Raw genomic sequence first — 23404 nt, forward strand, 5'->3', positions numbered from 1 at the left:
GTCGAACTTGACCACAGCGTCCGGTGTCACGGTGGTTGACACGTCGTTTTTGACGTTGGAAAAAAATGGCCCAATTTCTACAATCAACTTATGAGAAATTTGAAAAACTTATTCAATTAAAAATCCCAATTTCTACAATCAATTTAGGAGAAAGGAGTGAGTAGAGCTCACAATCAATTATTGGATAAAAATCTTTTTAGGAGGAAGGAGTATCGCTTGAAGATCTTTTCTCAACGAATTTAATAATTCATTTCTTCTAATTTTAATACGCCAATACTTCTTGTTGGAAACGGGTAACATATCGGGTCGGGAGTGCACAAATCAGGACCACAACCATGTCAAAAAAGGAAGCCTATTTCTTTTCATAAAACCGTGGTGCCATCTCATTGGGCCACGTAACACTCACATTACAACTACCCACGTGTACCCTCAGGATATCACCAGCATAAAGATTTTATTTTCAAATCAACGGCACAGATTACATCTTGGTGTTCAAATTTCTACGTCATACCAACTATACATGTCGGATGGGTCTTCCCGTGACGGTGACGGGCAGCTGTCCGTCCCCACCACTCTCCCAGCAGGTATAATATGGTCTCTTCCCCATCCCCCTTCTCACAAAAAAAAACTTATTATTAATTTTCATTCTCATTTTCTCTCGTCTTCTTCGTTACATCTAAAGATTTCACTCAAGGCCGGTGTCGGAACAATATTTAATTGATTACGTCTCAAATGGCTGGTATGTGTTGCGGTGTTGTTGGCGAGACAAAAACAACATCCACTGTTGAGCCTAGCGGTGGTGGTGGTCAAACTAGACGTCGTATGGAGATTCAACAGCTTAAATTGTTTGCCGTCGCCGCATCTAACGTGGTGGCGGAGAACAACCGTAAGCGGAGAAAGGTTATCGAGAAGATTGAAACTAAGGATGATGATATCGCTTCAATTAAGCTAAAAAACACAGTTGAACCAAATGATGTGAAACCAGAGGAAGTTTTGGATAAAGAAGGTTCTAGATTCGGTCTTACTGTTGTGTGTGGGAGGAGGAGAGATTTGGAAGATGCTGTTGCGGTAAAACCGTCGTTTTGTAAGACGAATTCTTCAGTTTCCGATGATCTACACTTTTATGGAGTTTATGATGGCCATGGATGTTCACATGTAAGTGATTATCCGATTCAGAAAATTTCTTTTCCCGAAGATGATGATTCTATTGCTGATCTAACTTTGTTGAATAACTTTTATAGGTGGCGATGAAGTGCAAAGATAGGATGCACGAGATAGTAAAAGAAGAAGTGGAGAATTGCGAGGAATCAATCGAATGGAAGGAGACGATGGTGAAGAGTTTCTCACGAATGGATAAGGACGTAGCTGAATTGAGCAGCTCTGTTTCCAGTTCCAGTTCCAGCTCAAACTGTAGATGCGAACTTCAAACTCCACAGTGCGACGCCGTTGGATCTACCGCCGTGGTTGCGGTGGTTTCTCCAGATAAGATTGTCGTCTCTAACTGCGGTGATTCACGTGCTGTGTTATGCCGAAACGGTGTTGCCATACCCCTCTCCACAGATCATAAGGTATTAGTTAGTTATGTATATTTTGAAATAGTATGCTGCTAGATTGGTTAAATCTATTAGTTGACTCACAAATATGTTTTTGAATTCAGCCTGATCGGCCGGATGAACTCGCAAGAATCGAAGAGGCCGGTGGTCGTGTTATATATTGGGATGGCGCTAGAGTTCTCGGCGTTCTAGCCATGTCTAGAGCAATCGGTATGTAATATGATCTGAACTTCTGATAATTATTTATTATTAATATTAATTTTTAATATAACGAGATCTGGATTTATAGACTAATTGTTGTTAGTAAACAATCACCAGGTGATAACTATTTAAAGCCTTATGTGATACCGGAGCCAGAAGTAACGATAACGGAACGGACAGCTGAAGATGAGTGTCTTATTTTAGCAAGTGATGGCTTGTGGGACGTGGTATCAAATGATGTTGCATGCAGTGTGGCGCGCATGTGTCTACGTTCTCAGGAGGTTCCGTCACCGCCGCGGTCTCCCGGAAGTGTGTTAAATGTTGCCCGTGGTGAAAGCTCCGATAAGGCTTGTTCCGATGCTTCAATTCTGTTAACGAAGTTAGCTTTGGCTAGACGGAGCACGGATAACGTTAGCGTCCTGGTGGTTGATCTTAGAAGAAATTTATGACACAGATTTGGATCTTGTTGTTATTATTATTTATTTATTTTAGATTTTTGTAATCGTATTTACATCGGCCCATCAAAGAAGATGAACGGCTTGATGTGTTATCAACAAGTATATAAATGTATAGTTGGGGAATTGAATTGAAGCAATATAATATATTTTTATTACTCATCCGATTTGATATTATGAATTGAGTATTGGAATTTTATTATAATATATTAAATTAAGTTGTGAGTCACGACCTACATGATTGCTATTGACGAAGATATGTTCGGATCGATCAATGTTCAACCTTTTAAAGACGTAAAAGACGACTACTCTTGTTAATCGGTTACAAGTGTCAATAAAGTATCATGTAAGTTAAAATTCCAAGCATCTTAGAAAGGATATGATAAGTCTTGACTTTTTGACTTTGATATTCTACTCATGTTTTATACTACACTTGTGTTTCTTCCATTGGTACAACACACAAACGCGACACGTATATATGGATATATTCACGCGACACGTATATATGGATATATTCTTTTCTAGAGGTGAGGTATTTCTACTTTTCGTCGATATTATTCTTTTATATGATTTATTTATTCTATGGAAGATTAGGAATGAGGCTTTCCGGTATGGTGACGGGCGTCGTGGGAGGAGGGGATGAAGACGGGGGCGGCGGCGTGGGAGGACGGTCGTCGCAGAGGGGGGCCCACCTGTTTGCTCCGTCGCAAACGGCGAAAAATGGACGAAGAGGACGGGACGGAGGGGGGGACGGAGGGGGGCGGCGTGGATGGACGGTGACACGGTGGCGGCGCCGGGTGGAGGACGGGACGATACCGTGTAGCCTGATAAGTCTTTGGCTTTTTGACTTCGATATTCTACTCATGTGTTCCACGACACCTGTGTTTCTCCATTGGTACAAGACACGTATATATGGACATGTTCTTTATTTCTTTGGACGATGTCTGAACCGATCGATACTCTTTGTTACATGGATGATTGATTCTCAAATATATTTTGCATAGAGATTACTCTAGTTAAGGCAATAACAGGGAAACTTCCCAATGGAACCAACAAAGTTGGTCCAAATGAAATGGATTAGGGATACCCCTTCATTTCTTGTTTTTGTAAAATGAACCAAACTTGTGTTTAGGTCCTGTCCGTTGCGGTGAGATCATTAAACTGAACGAAAAGTAAACATAAAAACGTTGAATTATGATCGTCTGTTGCAACATGTGAATGACAAAAATTAGACCAAAAAGTAAAACATAGAAAATAATAACTAAGTTGACCGAAGACCTGCGCGTTGTGACGGAGCTGTTAAACGAGAAAAAGATATAAGTAACAACGTTGAACCACACACACGTTGCAGCATATGAATTCGTAGATTTTAAACCGAAACGTGAAATGAAAAATTTGTAAAAGACGAAATTATAGAGATACACAGACCAACAACTACAATACAAATATTATTACAAGACCAAAGCACAATTAATAGCACATTATTGTTTCAAACTTAGTAATTACCTATTGATCCACAAGTAATAATACATCTACACAAATATACAAATCATCGAATAAAACCATAAACACTCCAAACTAATTTCATTTGAACAATTGTACGTAATTTCAAACTAGTGAGATTCCCTGTGTTTTGTGATGGGAATTCAGTCAGTATCAATTTGGTTCGTTATGGTACTGACACTAGCTATAGTAATCGAAGAAGAAAACCTTACGTTGATTGAAGCCATAATGAATATCGATACCAGTACCGATGTTGTTTAGTTGATAACGGTTTGATTCATTTGCATTCCATGTTTATTATAGTTCAACATTGCGATATTTTTTCGAAAACGGGCATTGCACCGCTATCAAACTGAATCGAAACCGACTAGACATTTGTATTGGTACTAGTATTTATTTTTAATATTTTCGCGCTTGATAATAGATTCTTTGATCATGTGTTATAAATTGTACGAGCAAAAAATATGTTTAAAATCAATTAATGTAATAAAACATAAAATATTTAAAATTATAAATGATAAGATGATAGCCACCAAATTGGTACTTAAATTTGATAAATACTGGTACCGAAATACTCATTCCCAATTGAAATGGTGCCCCCTTAAAAAAAAAAAAAAAAACGGGGGATAATTGCATATTTCTCCTTAGGAAACTTCTTAATTGCGTATTTACACAACTTAAAATTAATATTGCATATATCCCCTTCCTTAACTAATAAAATTGCAAATTTACCCATTTTGATTTATTTTATTAGAAACGAGTTATATAATGACTTTTTACCCATATTTTTTTACCAAAACTTAAAAAAATTACATATTTACTAGTTTTGTGGCTTTTTAACAATCTTTTTGTTTTTATTTCTTTACGTTTTGCTAGTTCGTTTTCTTTTGTTATTTTTTCTTTACAATCTAAACGCTAAAATAAACCGCTAAAGTACGTAGATTCATATTTTTCCATATAATATAAATAATTTCTGAATAAGTGGGAGCTTAATCAGAGGATTATAGACCAAAGAAAAGAATGTAACTTGTTTTAAATGTATTTTAATGTATATATATTTATAGATCAGCCGAAGATCATTCTAGTTAGTTTTTTTTACTAAGTTATTTGCTTTATGTTTTTTCTTTTAATCATTAAACGTATTTTAATATATATATAATATATTTATAAATCAGCTGAAAATCACGAACACCCCTAGATATATCTTAGTAAAACAAATAACTTAGTAAAAAGGCTAAAAAATAACAAAAAGAACAATTAGCAAAGCGGAAAAAAACAAACACAAAAAAGAATTGTTAAAAAGCCACAAAAACTAGTAAAAATGAGTAAATATGTAACTTTTTAAAGTTTCAGTAAAAAATAAGGGTAAAAAGTCATTATATAACTTGTTTTTAATGAAATAAATCAAAATGGGTAAATTTGCAATTTTAATAGTTAAGGAAGAGGATATATGCAATTTTAACTTTTAGTTGAGTAAATACGCAATTTAGAAGTTTTTTAAGAGGAAATATGTAATTGTCCCAAATAAAAAATAGTGATTGTTGAAGGTGTAAATTTAAGGATAGTGTGTGACTTGTGTTGAGAAAACAAAAAACTTATTATTATATATATCAAATACTATCATGTGTTTGCGCCAGGGATCTTTTTGGCTTTTCAGATTGACCACCAACTTCAAAACAACTCAAACCCTAGCCCCATGTTTCCTTATACCTTTCATACAAACACAAACCTGCACATAATCGAGAGAGAGAGGCTCCCCCACCCTCTCACTCATCTGACTTTCCGGCAACGAGAGAAGGGGTTTCCGGCGCCGCTTTTCCGGCAAGTCACACCCAACAAAACCAAGCTCTTCAGCCCTCTCCCTCTCTCCAACCCTCGCTTCTCTCTTTCTGATGGAGTAACGGCCGACCATCGGTGGGTGGTGGCGGCGCACGGCAACAGCGGTCGCAGGAATGCGGTGTCAGAGTGTTGGATCGAGGCGGAGGAAGTGTGGAGGTTTCCGTTTACCTGCATCATATTCATGGCATCATGATGCTCTGATTTGTGGTTACGAAGCCTACACATGATGGAATACATTGGTGTATAAAAAAATTAGATGAAGATTGATCGGAGGTAAGCACCATCCCAACACCGCTAATACATCTACTCTCGCTCTGTCGGAGATTCAATCGCATGGAACCCTTTTCAATTTCAATCCCCCTTTCCACTGCAAGGTAAAAAGATTTAATTTCTATTTTTTATACTATTAACTTTATCGTATAAAGATGCCTGCGTTTGATTTAGTTATGGGTTTTTGATTACTCAGTTCTTGATTATTTGTGGGTTTATGATTGTTTAATTCGTGGGTATTTTTTGTTCTAGGGTTTCGGATTATAACGAATCTGTAAAGATTTTGAATTGGTTTGTGTGTATTTGGGTATATGTTTATAGGTTGTTATTGGTTTTCTTTTTGTTATGTGATGATTTTGAAATTTAATCTGTTGAATTGTGTAACTCATGCTTGAATAATTAGTTTTGACAGTGCATAAGTGATTGGTTTTTGATAATTAACTAAGAGAGCAGAAAACCGCTGCCGCCGGCGGTCTGTTGGTTCATGGATACATCGTCTCCGGTGGTCTGGAATTTAGGGCAACTTCGTTCGTTGGAACCCTAGACAGGGTAGTCTTGCATTTTTTACGGAAGTGAGACGCGAGAGAGAGAGAGAGAGAGAGAGAGAGAGAGAGAGAGAGAGAGCAGAAAACCGCTACCGCCGGCGGTCTGTTGGTTCATGGCTATAGAGCCATCGTCTCCGGCGGTCTGGATTTTAGGGCAACGCCGTTACGGTGGTTTAGGTCTTCAGCTGGCGGTTGATGACGTTGAATTTTTGTTGTCTAACCTTCCTTCATCCACGACTCTATCTTACCACCAGAAGGGGATAAGAGAAAGAAAAGAAAAGGAGACTCTGGTCGATATCTCTGAGGTCTAAGCTTAGAGGCATTCTCGCACAATCACCCTAATTCAACTCCATCTCTGCTCTTCTGTCCGATCTCTCACTCTTCTTCTTCAATTTACTTCTATTTCCACCATTTTTTTGCCGTTTTACACCAATTAAGACTTCCTGTGAACGAATCAGCCTTTGATTCGTTGATTCCTTTGTTCAATTTGATCACCGAAGCAAAGGTTTCAACTGTAGTTGATCTTAATGTGTATGACGTTAGATATGAATATGAGGAACAAAGAAAAGTATATGTAAATTTGCTAATATTTATATAAATCTTTAAAATGTGTTTCTTTATGTATTTAGTCTAGAGCTTACACAAAGTTAATGGTTATATGTATGTACAGGAAGACACACAGGTACATCAGCGCTGTTGGTGATGACAACTAAGATTGTGTTGAGTTTAAAACATGTGATTGGCACTCCTTGGTGAGGAAGAATTGCATGCAGCAGTGAAATTGCAACCTAAGAGCTGATCTGGGGATTTCTGCACTAAGGTAAAAGTTATCTTAATTTATATGTCGGTGTTTTTTAATCTGTGTGTTTTGTAAAAACTGGTGTTCAAGTGTTCAACTCAATCAAGGACTACCATTTCAATGTTAATTTAGCCTGTTTTTATGCTGACTTTGAACTACTAGAGGTTGCATGAAACTCAATTATGGACTACCATTTTAGTTTTGAAAATACAAATTGAAAACAGTTGTGTAGTTTGGCTGCTGTTGTGCAGTTTAGATGTTGCTTCCATCAGTTTAAAACTAAAATTGCAAGATCTAGGAATTTATTTCAGTAATTCTTTTTGTGTGCTTTAATCCGCAGCGAAGCGCGGACTGTACTGATTATCGGGTTATCAACCACGCCGCAACGCGGCGGGTCAACACCTAGTTATTATAAGGAAGCATGAGCATTTTCATCGGGTTCCTTTTTGGTGGATAAGATAAAGCAATAAAATGAACATGTGTGGTTGTTTTTTTGTGGTTGGAACGTGTTTAATTGGTTTCAATTGTAGAGTACGTTTTTGTTCATCGGGTATATATCACTTGAACATATCTTGTTGGAGAATAAAATTTTCGTTCCTACCACAAAATCATATTCCAAGATAAAAATGGTCCTTTTGAATTAATGTCAAAGAAGCTAAGTGATGTACATATTCCAAAGAACCATTCGTTGTCTACGATGGTATACAAAATGAAAATGTTTTTCTTAATATATTCGATATGTCCGACATAATCTTAGTACTATAGATGATATTTGGTAATTAACTAATTTTGATCATCGTTTATACCAAAACAAATCTACTACTTTCCAAATCATATGTGGAATATATTCGGCTTCATCTTTTGTGTTCTATTGCACCATGGAGATATTGATCATCTAACTAATTACCACATTATAAATAAGCAACATGTTATTGCTTTATATGGTTGTACACTATGCATGGGATACTTTTAAAAAAAAAAATTGAATTTTATTACTTTAAACCCAAAAGTCTTTTATCTTTTATATTTTAACCCTATTGATTTTTTAACTTTTACCCAAACCTTTTTAATCTTTCGCAATTTAACACAAACACTTTTTTTATGTTCAATTTTACTCCCTCATACTTTTATCTTTCACAAGTTTTTCGTTTTATGTTTCATTCTAAATTTGCGAGTCAATACGCCGCAATGTGCGTGTGGGGTTCAATGTTTTTTGTCTATTTTTTCCTGTTTGACAGGTCCATCACAACACGTCTGTTTTTCTCTGTTTGAGAAGGTCATCGCAACGTCGGGTCCTAGATCGACTTAGTTATTCTTTTCTACGTTTTTACGTTACAGTCTAATTTTTCGCATTAACATGACACAATGGGCGTCCGTGGTTCAACAATTTTACATCTGTTTTTTCATTCGGTGTTATTTATTCCTTTCTTATTTATTTTATTTTTACGAGCTTTCCTGATTTTGGTGGTCGTTGGCAGTGGTGTGGCATTGGTGCTACTTGGCACGATTTTACGAACGTATTTAACCTATTAAGTTTTTTACTAATAAATTGTTTCGAGTTTACCCCTATACCTCTTTACTTTAAAAGAAACTATTTTTACGTGTATATTTTTATATATTTGTCGGCATGAATTCGATTTGCTCTACGTTTTGAAGTAAACTTTTTTTTTAAAAAATGAGATAGGTTAAATATAACACGTTTTCGTATAAAAAAAACCATTTTTATATACGTTTCGGTATACATTCAAGTTGGTGTATGTTTCGACGCAAACTTTTTTGGGAAACGAGTCAGATCAAATATAATATGTTTTCGTACTTATTTCATGAATGCTTGGTAAAAATTGTTTCGAATCGAGTGGAGTCAAATCGGGGTTTCTTTTTTCCCTTTTTCACAAAGTTCTAATTAATCTCTTTTAATTATATGTGTCAGCTTTCCCGTTACATGTGTTACGTTTTATATGTATGAGTCGGGTCACATATAATACATTATGATTGTACGATATTGTCACACCCCAACCGATGGCGGAAACATCGGGATGAGACGAAGTGTGTATAGATTGCAAGAGACGTCATAACATTATGTGACAATATTTAATTAAATTCAAATTTCATTGCAATACTAAATGTCATACGAGATCCAAAAAGAAATAACAACATTGTTTCATAACATAACAATAAAAGATAGATTGATCTAGGTGTGTATCTAGTCCACCCTAAATCCTGTTTCGTCTTGAATATCGTCTCAATAATTAACCTGCAACATGTATTAAAATAGAGTTCAATGCAAAAGCAAAGAGCGAGTATACAAGTTTGTTTACATAGCATAATAGAATAAAAGTCTCATATCCAACATGAACATAATAAAATAGTTTCAGCCATGCTAGTTCACGCAGTCCAAGTGATAGCCCAAGTTTCCAATGCGTTAAGTGCCTTTCCCAAAGTTTAACGGGAGGTTATATGTCTCATCCTAACAATACCCCAAAGACTAACGGGGAGGTGCATTACCCCTATAGCGCTACTATTGTTAAGGCGGAACTACACACAGGGATTAAACGTTCACATAGCACAAGATAGTCTCAAGTATCACAAGTTTCATGTTTCATGTTTAAATGGATAGAGCATGTTTCAAATAAGTTTCAAGTGTCACGTGCGTTTAATATAGAATACATGTTGCACCCAAAGTGTTTAAAAGTAAAAATGGGTTCGAGTATACTCACAGTGGTTGCGCTTGGATATTCCTTGTGAAATATCGCACGGGTAAAAGATTGGGAAATCCAAGAGTACGAAATGGTTATCCTAAATAATTAAAATAATATATAACCAACTCGTTAATAGTTGTAGATTAAATATAATCTTAATATTTATTGTTTGTAACTTGTTTATTTAAATGTTATAATTTATCTCCTTTAATATTTTAAAAGATTAAAAAAAAAACTGTTGAATTATTAAATAAAAATAAAGGCTAAAAAATATACCCAAAAGGAAAATGAAGTTTAGAAATGAAATACAAAATTTTCGGCCAAAACAACCATTAACAAGAATGGAACTCGCGTCTAAGTTCACGTGCACGTAGCCCGACTAATTGGGTTACGTGTCTACCCGCTAGGATATAGGTTTTAAATCTTTTATATGGATTTTGCGATGAACTGATATTGGTTTTAATAAATTAAGCAAAAGTCATCGACAAAATAGGGAGGGTCCGGGTTCAAACCCGTGACCTCCCGCATTTTAACGACAACAGCAACAACACTAAGGCTTGTTTTGTGTTGGGTTAACATTGTTAATTCTTTTAAACCACAAATGGAAGTCATCTTCCTCATTTAAAGAACCATCGAACTGTTTATGTTTCTTTTTTTTTTTTTTTTTTATAATTTCTCATTTCCATTTAAGGAACATAGAAACAAGATAAAACTTGACAATTGAAGAAGAAGGAAGACAAGGTGGTCGGCCGAAATGTGTGTTTATAATTTCTTTTTCTTTAAATGTTACCCAAACCAAAACACCCTCTGATCTTCCGTTCATTACTATAAAGTTCATATTTTAGATGATTATTAGGATGAAAATGGATAATATTTCACGAGGAACAACTGATAAATGAAAAAGTATACCGAGTTCCGACGTAACGACTTCGGCGAGGATCCGAGTTCCGGCAACGTCTCCGACGGTTGAGGTGTCTTGTGGTGTCTCCGGTGACTGCGACTGAACTCCGTCAACGTGAAGTGGTTCGGAGGATGTTACGGTGTTATGCGGGTGTTGGGGTGTGCCGTGGTGGTGAGGGCTTACGGACGGCCGTCACCGGAATCTCTCCGGTCGTCGGTTTCTGGCCGTATACAGTCGAGAGAGGGAGGTGAGAGGCCTGCTTGTGATGTTGTATGCTGACCATGTGTGTGTAAGTTTTGTAGAGGAAAAAGAGCAGACAAAAGAATGGGGATATGCATCGAGCGGCAAAAAAAAGAAGACTCATAATTTATGTGTACTGTGCGTCGTTTGGTTAATTGAGAGTTCCAAGTTCCAAAATTTGCACAACAGTCCATGTGGTTTAATTTACTAATTTGCACAAACAGTCCCTAAGGTTAATCAACCGACCTAACTTGACTTACTAGCCAGATTACTTGTATTTTCTTAACCTTAACGAGACTAACTAGATTATTATTTTTATTTTTTTATTATTTTTTTTTTGTAAGGAAAGGAAAATAAGACTTTTAATTGTAACATTAGTCAATTTAGTTAATTAAACTAATGAGTTTATAACGAATTAAACGGTTAATTATTTTGCGAAGCTCTCGGGCTTCTAGGGTTAGAATCCAAAATTCAAAACGGGTCGGATTTTGGCAATCCATTTTGACGGATGTTACAGTCTCCCCTACTTTAGGAAATTTCGTCCCGAAATTTATTGGAGAAAAGCATTTCGGTTAGAAGGATGGTTGCCTGAAATTGAGACTTGGAAGTTCTGAAACATTTTGAAAAGTACGAAATTTGAAGGACGGAATGATAGGTTTTGTAAAAGGAGTGTGTTTGGCCTAAATGGGTTGAGGCGTTAAGCATAAGTAAAACGTGTAAGTACGTTTATAGGTAAAGTGAGTTTAAACAAGTTTTGAATAACCCAAATTCGGGATGTATTAGAATGTGTCGTATTTAAGAAGGAAAAATTTGTACGAAACGGTTACAAGTGTTTGCACATCACTAAGGAATAGAACGATAGTTTTAAAAGTAAGGAGGTAGCTTAGGATTCGAATGTTTTAACAAACTAGATAGCGAATGGGGTTTGTATAAAAGGCAAAGAATAATAGAGAATGAGAGGAGTATAAAAGCGAACAATAGATTTTGATACACAAATACGAGCATAAGAATAGCATAAGAAGTTCATTCATATAAACAATGCATTTTGAAATAATTAGAGATTTGACTAATGATAAACGATTTAGATGTATAAATGATCGTGTTTACATAACATAGTCTATTAAAAGAAAGTATCGGTAACGATCACCTAGGTAATGGAATCACCCCTAACCCATTGGTGAGGTCGTTGTAAGATGAGAAAAAGAAGTGGAGTTAATCGTCTAGTTAAGGAAATCACTCCTACCTCGATGATATGTCTCCGCTCGTTGTTATAAAAGCGTGAATAAAATTACGTGAAATCATGCATGCTAATAATGTATAATCGTATGAAAAGTAAGGGTATGATGTTGCGCAAAAATGAAATCTCGAAAAATTGTTCAAAATTGACAAAAGATCGAAAATAATAAAGCGTAAGCTCGAATAAAACTTGGATGGTTCCAAACGGAACATTGACTAACCAAAGTGGTCGAAAGATCTTTTGGAAATTGAGAAACATGCTTTGGCCTAATAGGTGGAATACTCTCGCCGATATCTCGGTTAACGGTATTCACCCTTCCAGTTACTACGTGTTCCCAATCCATCGAAAATTCGAGACTTTGCGGGATTTTTGAAAATTAAGGAGTGGGACTAGTCGACGAGGTGTGGGTTTCACCCCTAGCTTGACCACTTTGTACCCTAAATGTGGTTGGTGCTCGTCGGGTCAAAACCAAATTTCGACACGTTGACGAGGGTCCACAAGAATTAAAATTTGAAATTTCCATCAAGATGTGGATTTCACTCCTAACTAAATGGTGAATTTCGTGCAAAAATAGAATCATGTGGGATGAGAGTCGTTTACAAAGTTGTGGGTTTCACGCCTATTTTGGTAAACTCGTCCCATTTGTATAATATGAGTGTTGTTGGATTTAGAATAATCAAGTAAAATGTATGAGGGAAAGAGTATGTTAAAGGAATAAACAAACAAATATAAACGCATAATGAAGCATATCAAGAATAGCACATAATGAGTGGGACAATAAAACATGTATTAGCACATAATAAAGCAAGTATAGCATGCCAAGTGTTAACACATAAGCGACATATATGCTTAAAAGATCAAAAGAGAATAAATAAGAGCAAATAAGGTAGCATGCAAGTAGTTTCAAGTAAAACATAAGAATAAAGCTCTAAAACTATAGACTAGGCTAAAGCATTCCTACTTTTCCTAATTCCCTATAGTTATGGCTCTGATACCAATCTGTCACACCCCAACCGATGGCGGAAACATCGGGATGAGACGAAGTGTGTATAGATTGCAAGAGACGTCATAACATTATGTGACAATATTTAATTAAATTCAAATTTCATTGCAATACTAAATGTCATACGAGATCCAAAAAGAAATAACAACATTGTTTCATAACATAACAATAAAAGATAGATTGATCTAGGTGTGTATCTAGTCCACCCTAAATCCTGTTTCGTCTTGAATATCGTCTCAATAATTAACCTGCAACATGTATTAAAATAGAGTTCAATGCAAAAGCAAAGAGCGAGTATACAAGTTTGTTTACATAGCATAATAGAATAAAAGTCTCATATCCAACATGAACATAATAAAATAGTTTCAGCCATGCTAGTTCACGCAGTCCAAGTGATAGCCCAAGTTTCCAATGCGTTAAGTGCCTTTCCCAAAGTTTAACGGGAGGTTATATGTCTCATCCTAACAATACCCCAAAGACTAACGGGGAGGTGCATTACCCCTATAGCGCTACTATTGTTAAGGCGGAACTACACACAGGGATTAAACGTTCACATAGCACAAGATAGTCTCAAGTATCACAAGTTTCATGTTTCATGTTTAAATGGATAGAGCATGTTTCAAATAAGTTTCAAGTGTCACGTGCGTTTAATATAGAATACATGTTGCACCCAAAGTGTTTAAAAGTAAAAATGGGTTCGAGTATACTCACAGTGGTTGCGCTTGGATATTCCTTGTGAAATATCGCACGGGTAAAAGATTGGGAAATCCAAGAGTACGAAATGGTTATCCTAAATAATTAAAATAATATATAACCAACTCGTTAATAGTTGTAGATTAAATATAATCTTAATATTTATTGTTTGTAACTTGTTTATTTAAATGTTATAATTTATCTCCTTTAATATTTTAAAAGATTAAAAAAAAAACTGTTGAATTATTAAATAAAAATAAAGGCTAAAAAATATACCCAAAAGGAAAATGAAGTTTAGAAATGAAATACAAAATTTTCGGCCAAAACAACCATTAACAAGAATGGAACTCGCGTCTAAGTTCACGTGCACGTAGCCCGACTAATTGGGTTACGTGTCTACCCGCTAGGATATAGGTTTTAAATCTTTTATATGGATTTTGCGATGAACTGATATTGGTTTTAATAAATTAAGCAAAAGTCATCGACAAAATAGGGAGGGTCCGGGTTCAAACCCGTGACCTCCCGCATTTTAACGACAACAGCAACAACACTAAGGCTTGTTTTGTGTTGGGTTAACATTGTTAATTCTTTTAAACCACAAATGGAAGTCATCTTCCTCATTTAAAGAACCATCGAACTGTTTATGTTTCTTTTTTTTTTTTTTTTTTTTTATAATTTCTCATTTCCATTTAAGGAACATAGAAACAAGATAAAACTTGACAATTGAAGAAGAAGGAAGACAAGGTGGTCGGCCGAAATGTGTGTTTATAATTTCTTTTTCTTTAAATGTTACCCAAACCAAAACACCCTCTGATCTTCCGTTCATTACTATAAAGTTCATATTTTAGATGATTATTAGGATGAAAATGGATAATATTTCACGAGGAACAACTGATAAATGAAAAAGTATACCGAGTTCCGACGTAACGACTTCGGCGAGGATCCGAGTTCCGGCAACGTCTCCGACGGTTGAGGTGTCTTGTGGTGTCTCCGGTGACTGCGACTGAACTCCGTCAACGTGAAGTGGTTCGGAGGATGTTACGGTGTTATGCGGGTGTTGGGGTGTGCCGTGGTGGTGAGGGCTTACGGACGGCCGTCACCGGAATCTCTCCGGTCGTCGGTTTCTGGCCGTATACAGTCGAGAGAGGGAGGTGAGAGGCCTGCTTGTGATGTTGTATGCTGACCATGTGTGTGTAAGTTTTGTAGAGGAAAAAGAGCAGACAAAAGAATGGGGATATGCATCGAGCGGCAAAAAAAAGAAGACTCATAATTTATGTGTACTGTGCGTCGTTTGGTTAATTGAGAGTTCCAAGTTCCAAAATTTGCACAACAGTCCATGTGGTTTAATTTACTAATTTGCACAAACAGTCCCTAAGGTTAATCAACCGACCTAACTTGACTTACTAGCCAGATTACTTGTATTTTCTTAACCTTAACGAGACTAACTAGATTATTATTTTTATTTTTTTATTATTTTTTTTTTGTAAGGAAAGGAAAATAAGACTTTTAATTGTAACATTAGTCAATTTAGTTAATTAAACTAATGAGTTTATAACGAATTAAACGGTTAATTATTTTGCGAAGCTCTCGGGCTTCTAGGGTTAGAATCCAAAATTCAAAACGGGTCGGATTTTGGCAATCCATTTTGACGGATGTTACAGTCTCCCCTACTTTAGGAAATTTCGTCCCGAAATTTATTGGAGAAAAGCATTTCGGTTAGAAGGATGGTTGCCTGAAATTGAGACTTGGAAGTTCTGAAACATTTTGAAAAGTACGAAATTTGAAGGACGGAATGATAGGTTTTGTAAAAGGAGTGTGTTTGGCCTAAATGGGTTGAGGCGTTAAGCATAAGTAAAACGTGTAAGTACGTTTATAGGTAAAGTGAGTTTAAACAAGTTTTGAATAACCCAAATTCGGGATGTATTAGAATGTGTCGTATTTAAGAAGGAAAAATTTGTACGAAACGGTTACAAGTGTTTGCACATCACTAAGGAATAGAACGATAGTTTTAAAAGTAAGGAGGTAGCTTAGGATTCGAATGTTTTAACAAACTAGATAGCGAATGGGGTTTGTATAAAAGGCAAAGAATAATAGAGAATGAGAGGAGTATAAAAGCGAACAATAGATTTTGATACACAAATACGAGCATAAGAATAGCATAAGTACAGAATGAACGAAGGCGATGTTAAGAATGAGGTCTCGCCGTGGATAATCGGATATGATGCGTTTGTGAGTTGTTTAAAGTTGAATTAGGTCCAAAGGTTTGAAAAACACTGAATTTCTCATGGCACGTTTTACGAAAGGTTAGTAACATGGTGAAAACACTTATATATAGGATGTACCAGTGGCGTATCCACCATGTTCTAACCATGTTCCATCCGTCTCGTATTCGGTGTCATGTTACGTTCAGTGTCTTACCATACGCAGTAGCACACTCTATGGTTCTCATACGTCCATTACTATAATCCCGTGTGCACCCGCGATTATACTAATCGTCGCATGATCCGCATAGCTTGTACTAGTTGCGTATGAATCAAGGTATACATAAATTTTAAAAATAAGATTGTGGTATAGAAATGTAGCATATAAGCATGTTTGCGTTCCAAATAGTATAAAGTCAACGTAAGCGAATCCCTCAGGTTTCGCTCGCATATAGGTGCAAAAGTATAAATTTTTGAGTATGAATAAAAGCATGAGCATGGTGTAAGTTTTAAATATGAAGACGTAAGCAAGCATAACGACAACGCATGGTTAATAGTATGATTACGAGTATAAACATGACACATATGAAAAAAGAAAAAAAAAACGAGTACCAATGTGAGTGTAATTTGAACACAAACGAATGACATGAGTATAAACACAATTCGTATAAATGAGAGTATAAACATAAGTACGAGTATAACAGAAATCGTATAAACGCGAGTACGAGTATAGCATAAACCGTATAAATGAGAGTATGAATACGAGTATGAGTGTGAATACGAGCATACATATGAACACACAACGTGTGAGTATGAATATGATTATAAGTATGAGTATGAGTATGAACGTAAGATGCATGAGTATGCTTACGAACGTGAATATAAGTGTAAAACACGTTTAAGTATGAAAAGTGTGTGAGTGTGAATATAAACGTAAAATGTATGAACATGGATACAAATATAAACGTGAATATAAGTATGAAGTAAATATACAATTGTGAGTATGGTATAAACGTAAGATGTATGAATTTTGGGTTATAACATAAATGTGTAAGTATGTATATGAGTGTAGACATAAAACGTATAAGTATGAGTGTAAGTAATAATGATTTTTGTTTACAATATTAATCGAAATATACGAATTTAAGCACGAAGTTTTGGGTAGGAAGGAAAAGAAAACAAATCATATGCGTGCGATTGTTGTGATGTTTTGACTAAAACGTGTAAAATGATATGCATATATAGTTGTTCGCGCAAAACGTGAAGTTAAAATAGATTGAGTTGTCATGGAATGTAAAATCTAGTTTGTGAATGAAAGGAGAATATAAAAGAAAACATCTTTTGATTATGCGAAAGGATACTTTGTAAAAGAATGGAAATGCTATTATGGTTTAAAAAGAATTTACATAGTTGAGAATTTGTCGGTTCTTATGAAGTTTCCTTGCCCGCGTGTTTTGAATTTAATTGGCGTATCGAGCGAGGTTTTGAAAAGTTCTTGGGATTAACAAGCTTGCATCGTTTTAAGTAACTTTTGTATTAGAAAGTTTTGAAGTTTATAGATTCTTGAGGAAAAGTTGATACTTAGAAAAAGGAATTTGGTATACGAGCTTAGTGATTGTTGAAAAATGTTTTATTGGTTTTGAAAAGGATTTTAGTAAATGCTTAAATAATACTGGTAATATTTTATAAGTGTGTGCGAAAAAGTTGATTTGATTCTCAATTAAAAATAGAAATCTCTAGTTTAATGATATGTGATGAGCTTGTTTTAATAGTTACGTTGAATACAAAATTCGTGGGCAATGGATTTGTTAGACCGACTAAGTTGACGAGTAATATTTCGTGAAATTTTGAATATTGAGAAACAAGTGTCTACGGAAAAGTTAAAAATTTTACGTGTGTGAGCTATATGAAAATAGATTGTAGGATAAGAAGTTCATTCATATAAACAATGCATTTTGAAATAATTAGAGATTTGACTAATGATAAACGATTTAGATGTATAAATGATCGTGTTTACATAACATAGTCTATTAAAAGAAAGTATCGGTAACGATCACCTAGGTAATGGAATCACCCCTAACCCATTGGTGAGGTCGTTGTAAGATGAGAAAAAGAAGTGGAGTTAATCGTCTAGTTAAGGAAATCACTCCTACCTCGATGATATGTCTCCGCTCGTTGTTATAAAAGCGTGAATAAAATTACGTGAAATCATGCATGCTAATAATGTATAATCGTATGAAAAGTAAGGGTATGATGTTGCGCAAAAATGAAATCTCGAAAAATTGTTCAAAATTGACAAAAGATCGAAAATAATAAAGCGTAAGCTCGAATAAAACTTGGATGGTTCCAAACGGAACATTGACTAACCAAAGTGGTCGAAAGATCTTTTGGAAATTGAGAAACATGCTTTGGCCTAATAGGTGGAATACTCTCGCCGATATCTCGGTTAACGGTATTCACCCTTCCAGTTACTACGTGTTCCCAATCCATCGAAAATTCGAGACTTTGCGGGATTTTTGAAAATTAAGGAGTGGGACTAGTCGACGAGGTGTGGGTTTCACCCCTAGCTTGACCACTTTGTACCCTAAATGTGGTTGGTGCTCGTCGGGTCAAAACCAAATTTCGACACGTTGATGAGGGTCCACAAGAATTAAAATTTGAAATTTCCATCAAGATGTGGATTTCACTCCTAACTAAATGGTGAATTTCGTGCAAAAATAGAATCATGTGGGATGAGAGTCGTTTACAAAGTTGTGGGTTTCACGCCTATTTTGGTAAACTCGTCCCATTTGTATAATATGAGTGTTGTTGGATTTAGAATAATCAAGTAAAATGTATGAGGGAAAGAGTATGTTAAAGGAATAAACAAACAAATATAAACGCATAATGAAGCATATCAAGAATAGCACATAATGAGTGGGACAATAAAACATGTATTAGCACATAATAAAGCAAGTATAGCATGCCAAGTGTTAACACATAAGCGACATATATGCTTAAAAGATCAAAAGAGAATAAATAAGAGCAAATAAGGTAGCATGCAAGTAGTTTCAAGTAAAACATAAGAATAAAGCTCTAAAACTATAGACTAGGCTAAAGCATTCCTACTTTTCCTAATTCCCTATAGTTATGGCTCTGATACCAATCTGTCACACCCCAACCGATGGCGGAAACATCGGGATGAGACGAAGTGTGTATAGATTGCAAGAGACGTCATAACATTATGTGACAATATTTAATTAAATTCAAATTTCATTGCAATACTAAATGTCATACGAGATCCAAAAAGAAATAACAACATTGTTTCATAACATAACAATAAAAGATAGATTGATCTAGGTGTGTATCTAGTCCACCCTAAATCCTGTTTCGTCTTGAATATCGTCTCAATAATTAACCTGCAACATGTATTAAAATAGAGTTCAATGCAAAAGCAAAGAGCGAGTATACAAGTTTGTTTACATAGCATAATAGAATAAAAGTCTCATATCCAACATGAACATAATAAAATAGTTTCAGCCATGCTAGTTCACGCAGTCCAAGTGATAGCCCAAGTTTCCAATGCGTTAAGTGCCTTTCCCAAAGTTTAACGGGAGGTTATATGTCTCATCCTAACAATACCCCAAAGACTAACGGGGAGGTGCATTACCCCTATAGCGCTACTATTGTTAAGGCGGAACTACACACAGGGATTAAACGTTCACATAGCACAAGATAGTCTCAAGTATCACAAGTTTCATGTTTCATGTTTAAATGGATAGAGCATGTTTCAAATAAGTTTCAAGTGTCACGTGCGTTTAATATAGAATACATGTTGCACCCAAAGTGTTTAAAAGTAAAAATGGGTTCGAGTATACTCACAGTGGTTGCGCTTGGATATTCCTTGTGAAATATCGCACGGGTAAAAGATTGGGAAATCCAAGAGTACGAAATGGTTATCCTAAATAATTAAAATAATATATAACCAACTCGTTAATAGTTGTAGATTAAATATAATCTTAATATTTATTGTTTGTAACTTGTTTATTTAAATGTTATAATTTATCTCCTTTAATATTTTAAAAGATTAAAAAAAAAACTGTTGAATTATTAAATAAAAATAAAGGCTAAAAAATATACCCAAAAGGAAAATGAAGTTTAGAAATGAAATACAAAATTTTCGGCCAAAACAACCATTAACAAGAATGGAACTCGCGTCTAAGTTCACGTGCACGTAGCCCGACTAATTGGGTTACGTGTCTACCCGCTAGGATATAGGTTTTAAATCTTTTATATGGATTTTGCGATGAACTGATATTGGTTTTAATAAATTAAGCAAAAGTCATCGACAAAATAGGGAGGGTCCGGGTTCAAACCCGTGACCTCCCGCATTTTAACGACAACAGCAACAACACTAAGGCTTGTTTTGTGTTGGGTTAACATTGTTAATTCTTTTAAACCACAAATGGAAGTCATCTTCCTCATTTAAAGAACCATCGAACTGTTTATGTTTCTTTTTTTTTTTTTTTTTTTTTATAATTTCTCATTTCCATTTAAGGAACATAGAAACAAGATAAAACTTGACAATTGAAGAAGAAGGAAGACAAGGTGGTCGGCCGAAATGTGTGTTTATAATTTCTTTTTCTTTAAATGTTACCCAAACCAAAACACCCTCTGATCTTCCGTTCATTACTATAAAGTTCATATTTTAGATGATTATTAGGATGAAAATGGATAATATTTCACGAGGAACAACTGATAAATGAAAAAGTATACCGAGTTCCGACGTAACGACTTCGGCGAGGATCCGAGTTCCGGCAACGTCTCCGACGGTTGAGGTGTCTTGTGGTGTCTCCGGTGACTGCGACTGAACTCCGTCAACGTGAAGTGGTTCGGAGGATGTTACGGTGTTATGCGGGTGTTGGGGTGTGCCGTGGTGGTGAGGGCTTACGGACGGCCGTCACCGGAATCTCTCCGGTCGTCGGTTTCTGGCCGTATACAGTCGAGAGAGGGAGGTGAGAGGCCTGCTTGTGATGTTGTATGCTGACCATGTGTGTGTAAGTTTTGTAGAGGAAAAAGAGCAGACAAAAGAATGGGGATATGCATCGAGCGGCAAAAAAAAGAAGACTCATAATTTATGTGTACTGTGCGTCGTTTGGTTAATTGAGAGTTCCAAGTTCCAAAATTTGCACAACAGTCCATGTGGTTTAATTTACTAATTTGCACAAACAGTCCCTAAGGTTAATCAACCGACCTAACTTGACTTACTAGCCAGATTACTTGTATTTTCTTAACCTTAACGAGACTAACTAGATTATTATTTTTATTTTTTTATTATTTTTTTTTGTAAGGAAAGGAAAATAAGACTTTTAATTGTAACATTAGTCAATTTAGTTAATTAAACTAATGAGTTTATAACGAATTAAACGGTTAATTATTTTGCGAAGCTCTCGGGCTTCTAGGGTTAGAATCCAAAATTCAAAACGGGTCGGATTTTGGCAATCCATTTTGACGGATGTTACAGATATAAATTTGATTTACTTTATGTTTTGATCCAATCGCAATGCTTATATAGGTTACATTGAGTTCAATCGGGAAACGCCTAAACACGCGTTTTCATATGATTAACGCATCACATAACATTTGGACTAATCCATTCGATGTTTGTGACGTACCCGCGCTGCAACGCGCGCGGGTGTTATTGCTAGTTGAAATACTTTTGCAACGAAAGAATGAATATTTACTTAGTTTAAAAACTAAAACAATAGTTATGATTTACTTTTGATTCAATTCAAGATTTAAACTTTAAGTGGCTGTTTGTTTAGCTCTTAATACTTTAGCCCTCTTAGTGGTTCAACACTTAACTATTTAGAAGTTGTCAAACAACCCTAAATCTTTGATGGTAGGGCTGTGATCAGAGGCGTCTCTAAGAATTCACGTACCCTGTTCGAGCTCGAAAAAAATGTGTCCTTCCGTAATGTTTAATTATTAAGTATTAAAAAAAATCAAATTAGTATTGGGCTCAAGTGCTCAACAAAACCTATTTCCAAGTGAGCTAAATTCTAAACCATAAAATATGATTTGTAAATTGGCCTATATTGAAATATATCTATCGAATTTTTTTTTTAAAAAAAATCGGGTGCCCCTCGAAATCACAGGCCTTGTGTGGAGGTCCTCCCCGTACACCATCAAAGCCGCCAGTTGCTGTGATCTATTTTTAGTGATGGGTTATCAAGTTCGATTTGGGCTAATGTTGGTGGGGTTGTAATTTTGTGGCAATTTATGGTACACGTATGTTTTAGGTCGAAATAGTGAGCATGTCAATGCATTAGCGAGAAGGTGGATGTTGGTGGTCATAGTGGTGCAAGGATTATGCTTTGTCATTGACTAATATAAGTTAAGATCGATTTTGGATGATGTTGAGTGACATGATCAATGGGCTCATCATAATGTCATCTTAGAACTAGATATTAACAACACTTTAAAATCACTTAATGAATTCATAAGTTATTCAATAAACTCCAATCAATATTAAATGCGGTTTATGCATTAAAGTGTTAAACATCAAACCCTACTCCTTGTCGTGATCACCACAACACAACGTTGAAGATTACAATAATATTGGTGGAGAAAGCTATTTTCAACTCTTTTATACAATCATCAATGGTGTTTGTTAGTTTATAATGCTACAAAAACGTACTTATTAAACAAAACATGTTCTTTGTAGTCTAAAAATGTTAATTACTTGGTTTTATTTAGAGTAAATCCTTTTTAGAGTTCCTGAGATTTCATGATTTAAGCTACTTGAGTCCAAAGCTAAAAAAATTAACTATCTAAGCACTTGATTTTTTAATCTGTAACTATTTGAGTCTAAATTTGTAACGTCGACTATTTCAGTCATTTACACCATTTAATGCATAAAATACTTACAAAATACTTTTAACCATTTCTTTGAACGAAAAATAATCTCACATGTAAACTCACCTGCTTGGGGCTATGTCCAAGGCCGACTCCTCGACCGCCATGAAACCGTGCCCTCTCGATGCGCGGGAACCGGATGGAATCTATAAATCCTCACCCCCTGTTAGGTTCGAACCCGAGATTAAAGCCTCGATTCCTCCCTTCATCCAGATGTCCCTTGAAATTGGCCCAAGTGGGATTCGAACCTACGTCTCCACTAGGGAGCGCATGCCAATTTACCACTAGACCAAGTTTTCAGGACATTTAACCATTTTATTAATATATACACACACAAATTCTCTCTCTCTCTCTCTCACACACACACA

The 23404-nt window shown here is 35.6% G+C and overlaps 1 protein-coding gene and 2 long non-coding RNA genes across 3 annotated transcripts; 2 read left to right on the plus strand and 1 right to left on the minus strand.

Annotated features, from left to right (window-relative positions):
- The first annotated feature begins 607 nt into the window (after window positions 1-607).
- Window positions 608-2371, plus strand: LOC110886507 (protein phosphatase 2C 37). The gene is made up of 4 exons (XM_022134317.2): window positions 608-1155; window positions 1242-1568; window positions 1658-1763; window positions 1872-2371. The coding sequence occupies exons 1-4, from the start codon at window positions 733-735 to the stop codon at window positions 2201-2203; spliced, it is 1188 nt and encodes a 395-aa protein (XP_021990009.1). The 5' UTR covers window positions 608-732; the 3' UTR covers window positions 2204-2371.
- A 2981-nt stretch (window positions 2372-5352) lies between these two features.
- Window positions 5353-7313, plus strand: LOC110886506. The gene is made up of 2 exons (XR_002562844.2): window positions 5353-5925; window positions 7037-7313. It is a non-coding gene; the product is annotated as an uncharacterized LOC110886506 (long non-coding RNA).
- Window positions 7314-9255: 1942 nt separating this feature from the next.
- On the minus strand, window positions 9256-21636 carry LOC110886504. The gene is made up of 7 exons (XR_002562843.2): window positions 20895-21636; window positions 20001-20079; window positions 14851-19537; window positions 13957-14035; window positions 10774-13493; window positions 9883-9961; window positions 9256-9419 (listed from the first exon to the last, which is right to left on the minus strand). It is a non-coding gene; the product is annotated as an uncharacterized LOC110886504 (long non-coding RNA).
- Between the last annotated feature and the right edge of the window lie 1768 nt (window positions 21637-23404).

Source organism: Helianthus annuus, chromosome 14 (genome assembly GCF_002127325.2).
Source record: "Helianthus annuus cultivar XRQ/B chromosome 14, HanXRQr2.0-SUNRISE, whole genome shotgun sequence".
Classification (NCBI taxonomy): Eukaryota; Viridiplantae; Streptophyta; class Magnoliopsida; order Asterales; family Asteraceae; genus Helianthus; species Helianthus annuus.

What these genes read in the sequence shown, in the direction of transcription:
- LOC110886507 (XM_022134317.2), top strand. Translation starts at nt 733, where the DNA reads ATGGCTGGTATGTGTTGCGGTGTTGTTGGCGAGACAAAAACAACATCC. An exon ending in ATGGCCATGGATGTTCACAT is followed by an intron (nt 1,156 to 1,241) that starts GTAAGTGATTAT and finishes TAACTTTTATAG; the next exon opens with GTGGCGATGAAGTGCAAAGA. An exon ending in CCCTCTCCACAGATCATAAG is followed by an intron (nt 1,569 to 1,657) that starts GTATTAGTTAGT and finishes TTTTGAATTCAG; the next exon opens with CCTGATCGGCCGGATGAACT.